The sequence below is a fragment of the Pyxicephalus adspersus genome, chromosome 2 (genome assembly GCF_032062135.1).
Source record: "Pyxicephalus adspersus chromosome 2, UCB_Pads_2.0, whole genome shotgun sequence".
NCBI classification, from domain to species: Eukaryota; Metazoa; Chordata; class Amphibia; order Anura; family Pyxicephalidae; genus Pyxicephalus; species Pyxicephalus adspersus.
The window spans coordinates 160,500,607-160,505,781 of NC_092859.1; the positions used below are offsets into that span (position 1 = coordinate 160,500,607).

At 44.4% G+C, this 5,175-nt stretch overlaps 1 protein-coding gene across 1 annotated transcript in view; it reads right to left on the bottom strand.

Moving 5' to 3' along the window:
• LOC140324825 (zinc metalloproteinase-disintegrin-like VAP1) overlaps window positions 1–5,175 on the bottom strand; it is a gene marked incomplete in the record, with an annotated part of 17,731 nt that overhangs the window by 12,099 nt on the left and 457 nt on the right. Inside the window, 7 exon segments of the mRNA XM_072402948.1 lie at window positions 170–241; window positions 606–668; window positions 1,082–1,262; window positions 1,547–1,623; window positions 1,745–1,823; window positions 2,146–2,222; window positions 2,908–2,990. Of these exon segments, the coding sequence (XP_072259049.1) occupies window positions 170–241; window positions 606–668; window positions 1,082–1,262; window positions 1,547–1,623; window positions 1,745–1,823; window positions 2,146–2,222; window positions 2,908–2,990 (632 nt within the window).

The window sequence follows — 5,175 nt, forward strand, 5'->3', positions numbered from 1 at the left end:
GTACCTGACCTCACCAATAGGGGGCAAATCCCCACCATTAGTACCTGACCTCACCAATAGGGGGCAAATGCACACCATCAGTACCTGACCTCACCAATGGGGCAAATCCCCACCCAACATCCCAGCCCCTCCCCCTTTTAAGAATAAAGGTTCTGGATTGGCTACTCACCAAATTAACGAAGTTGACGATTCCATACACTCGTTCCTGGAGCTCTTTTTTGTTGCGGTTGTATTTGATGAACTGGAAGACACAAAATATACAGAGGTCATGTGACCCAGGCATGGTGGGGTAATCTAGAAATTTATACAAATCTCCCCCAATCCTTTATTTGTATGAATTCCTCCAATATGGCCCCCAGTTTGTATCTGGACCCTCCCAACCTTCCTAGATGAGGGGGACATGGAGATGACATGGAGAACCCAAAATCTGCCCCATTACCCCACATGATCAGTGGATCGATCCCCAAAGTGGGTCCAATAATTGATCTGGGATCTGCTCGGTTTTTGGGGCAATTCTTTGTTTTGTTATTTCTTAGTGTGGCACCCCAGATGTTTTGGGATAAAGCAGCCAATCCCAGTCCTGGATTTTGTGTCGGCGTTCTCACCATGGAATTATCGGCCACTATGTACAGCCGGATGAATTTTCGGGCCCTCAGGAAAGCAATTTTCTGTAAAAGTAAAACGTTTCATAATGAGAGAAAACAAAGCAACAAATGTGAAAGAAAGAGACGCAAAGCTGGCCATCGATTGGATCCCGCCATCAACCTCTGTACCCGGGCCTGGTACCCTGCCCATCCCATGCCGAGTACCCAACAGGCGGGGGGAGATCAATATTCCTATTCAGAGAAGCAAAATCTCCCAATAAAGAGAACCTGTCACCCCTCTCCAATGCTCTCATAAAGGGGGATGTGTGGAATGATTTAGGGTGTAGAATGATTAGGGGGAGTAGAAAGGAAGTTGGGGGGTCGTAAGGAGTTGGGGGCTGTGTTGGAGAGTTGGGGGTGTGGGAGGGAGTTTGGGGGGGTCGGAGGGAGTTGGGGGGTCGTAAGGAGTTGGGGGCTGTGTTGGAGATGTTTCTTACCTGAGCATTGCTTATGGAAAAGGAGGTTTTGGTCATGATGGAATCGTTGTACATGCTGTGATCCACCCCGCAGGTTTTGGGGGTCTCCTGGGCCTGGTAGGGGTACACGGCATGCGCCCCGCTCTCTGTCTGGCTCAAAGGTTCAATCAGAAGCTGCTGTTCTTGTGTCTTAATAAATCCACTGAAGCAGAAAACAAAGATATTATATATTACAGAGCAGGCGATAGATCTGTACACCACAAAGTCTTCATATGAGTGATTTTGTCCCAACCTCCTGGGGGCACCACTGAGGACTGGGGGTGAGTCACGACAGGATTGGGGCAGAATTTGAACATAAAAATTGTGAAAAGTTTTATTGAGTGGCAAATCTTTGTGTTCAGATGTTAGCAATGTATTAGGTGATATTATGATAGCAGGAGGATCATTCACTTCTGTAGACTTAACATTCACCCATTTTGGTCTTACCTCAAACCATGGCACAGGCTAAGGCTGACTTGTGAGTTGTCGTCATTCTTCACCCGACCCTGATAATGGCAGTGATCCTGCAGGGGAAATGTGCAAAGTCTCAGCAGGTTACTAAAGTCAACAACATGAAGGTCGGTGAATGCATTGGGCTAAATGGGGAACAATGGTACTCCCAATGCTGGGGGTCATCTGACATACCCGCCATGCTGGACTTGTGGTGACCGGAGTGCCGTTATCCAGGTACCGAGTCTCTGTGTAGTTGTCGGTGAGCAGATCTCTGGAGGGGAATAGAAAACATTTAGTTGTCTGATATTCGGTGATCTGAACGGCCACTTACAGGCTGACGGTTTAATTAAAACTATCCCGGGCTGGAGAGGATAGACTATCATGGGTGAACCGGGGTGATCCAGCAATCCTGGAATGGTTTTCCTAAAATAATTTGCTATTTTTTAGCAAACGTTTTCAGTCCTAGACTAGATCCATTCCAGGTTTGCTGGATCACCTAGGTTCTCCCATGATAGTCTATCAGTCTTGGAGAGATTTAATAAATCAGCCCCATTGGGTGTAATTCTCAGCAGTGATATATTGGGCGTACTCACTCCGTCCTTTCCAGCTGAAGTTCTATTGGCTCTCCATTTAGTTCTAACCCATAATGCACCAGGTCGGGGTATTTGCTCTGTGAAGACAAAAAAAGATATTACCCCAGGGAAACCTTCAGGGAGGGATTCAGCAAAAAACAAACAGCAGATTCTGTAATATTATATTATTCAGGATTCTTCTGATTGTTTTTACATCTCATCATCATTATTAGGAGTCATCTTCTGGGGCGCATTGCTGTAGGGGAGGTGGATGGTCGGGTGGTTGGGTGGTCTGGTGGTTGGGATTGGATGGTCGGGTGGTTGGATAGTTGGGATTGGATGGTCGGGGTCAGGTGGTTGGGATTGGATGGTCGGGTGGTTGGGATTGGAGGGTCGGGTGGTTGAGTGGTTGGGATTGGATGGTCGGGTGGTTGGGATTGGATGGGGGGTCAGATGTTTGGGATTGGATGGTCGGGTGGTTGGGTGGTCTGGTGGTTGGGATTGGATGGTCGGGTGGTTGGGTGGTCAGGTGATTGGGATTGGATGGTCGGGTGGTTGGGATTGGATGGTCGGGTGGTTGGGTGGTCTGGTGGTTGGATGGTCGGGTGGTTGGGTGGTTGGGGTCTCTTTGAAAGGGTCCCTTGTATTTGCACCCCATGGGATTTAATGCAATGGGCAGAAAGTGAGTGGCCAGGGAATTGGGGGCCCCATACAGATATAGAGATTATGATGGATCCCGAGGCCTCGCTATGTGAACGCGTTATACACGGGAGTTGCCGGTACCTCTGTGTCTCTCTTGTGCTGAGTGTGAATTTTTCGAGGATAAACCACCTGATATCTCTGTTCCCCGGGAAGCAGACTGAACCCTACAAATAACAGAAATGTCAGATTATATTGAGATAATATATAGTGTTGATGTTCGAATTCGGGTGAGTCTCCTTATTAAAGGGGGCTTCCAGATTCCAAAGTCCTGCTAAAAATGTTTATAAAAGCCCCCATTGTTTTCAATGAAAGCTTTCATAAAAGCTTAAAAAAGCTTGAAAAAGCCTCCATTCCCGCGTTTATCCAGCGTTTTAATTTTTTAAATGTTGCAAGCAACGTTTAAGATAACGCTCAAAAACGTGCCTGAAGGAACCGTCCTGGTGTAGATTAGCCCATGGGAATCCATGGGGACTTCAAACATGGGCTTAAAAAGCCTCAGGTTAAACGCTGGGGAAACAGTCCGTGTAGACTAAACCTTAACCGCTTACCTGATTAATTTTCAAATGTTTTATTGTAAAAAAAATGTCATAGAGTAACAATAAATCCTTTGCATGAACAAATAATATATAAATAAACAGAACATTCAAGTTATTTCATTATTGTTTCATTGTTTGTAAAATGTAAATGTTTTGTGACACATGGAGAGTACTCTGTATCTACAAACCGGATTCACCACCCAAAAATGAGTAAAAAACAAGTGAAAGATCTAACATAACAAAAGTTCCCCGGCATATCTGAGGAATTGATGTATTGAAATCTTGGAACTTTTCATTTAAGGGGAACCTGGAATTTTGTGTCAATGAACTCTTTATCTTAGGACGATTGGGATTGTTGATCTTAATTTGAATGAAGGATTTTGATTGGTCACCTCTCCATATATTAAATATTCATGGAATTATATTCTGAAATGTAAGCTGAAGTATTCCTAGTCTTCCTTTAGAATATTTCATTCTCATTGCTCATGGATATGTTTATAAGATTTGCAGCTCCCGGTTGTCCTCCATGAAATGTTGAGAATCTGATATAAGTGACATGATTGGTCTGCTTTCATTCACATTGTATATTTATTTATTATACATTATTATTATTATTACATTATAAATTATGATAAAACTGTTTGTAAAGAAAAATACACATTGAATGTGCGGCCTCAAAAAGTTCCCATTTCTTCCAATCCTAATTAATTTGATGTAAACATTGCTTGGGGAGGAGGAGGATTTTTCATTTCCAAACTGGAGGTTATCTACTTGTTTCTCATACTAGAATGCAAATCCCACCTAAAGCAGGTCAGAAGGAGGTCAGCTGCAGGTCAATACATTCTGAACACACCTAAACTGATTGACAAAAGAATCCGAAGTAATGAAATTAGTAATAAGGGGGTATAACTAAAATATTGTATTGGGTGTTCCCTGACCCCCCTATCCCCCCCTGCCGGCAGTTTGTGGTGGATTTGGGGTAAATGTAGATTCTGTTATTGGTGGAGTTCAGTGGTTGGATTTCTGGTTTTCGTGGCCGAGCTCCACCTTCCATACCCAAATTCTTCTGTTTCCTGTTTTTCTTCAGCAAAGTAAAATATGGTGAAGCAATCGAATCTCCTCGTCATTTCCGCCTGACAGCCTCGCCGCATCATGTGCAGACAGCTCTATACATAACAGGGGGGGCGCTGCAACGCCCCATACTGCAATCATCACCCCCCATATAATAATCCTATCACCCCCCCATATAATAATCATATCACCCCCCATATATTAATCATATCACCCCCCATATAATAATCATATCACCCCCCATCAGCCTCTGCCCATCCATTGTATAATGCCCCAGCCTCTGCCCACCCATTGTATAATGCCCCAGCCTCTGGTTTTATCTGATATCAGAAAACGATGAATAAATGGTTTCCCTATAATATTTTATAATAATGAAATCCCTGTGAGCAATAATGCAATAATATCCAGGGGCCCAAACATAGCCACCGCAGGGTCTTTGCTCCCCTCAGGGGTGGGAATCATGAGCAGTACAGGGCCCTAGGGGGCATTACAAACCATAGAATGCGGCAACACAAAATATAAATACCCCATAGGGGGAGATAATAAATCAATTTACAGGGAGATCAATGGAAACAGAATCTCAGAGACCAGAATAACGATGGGCAGACTGGAGGGCATTGTGGGGTATGGGTAACATTGCAATATGAGAGTGGGGTATGGGTAACATGGCATTATGGGAGTGGGGTATGGGTAACATTGCAATATGAGGGTGGGGTACGGGTAACATGGCATTATGGGAGTG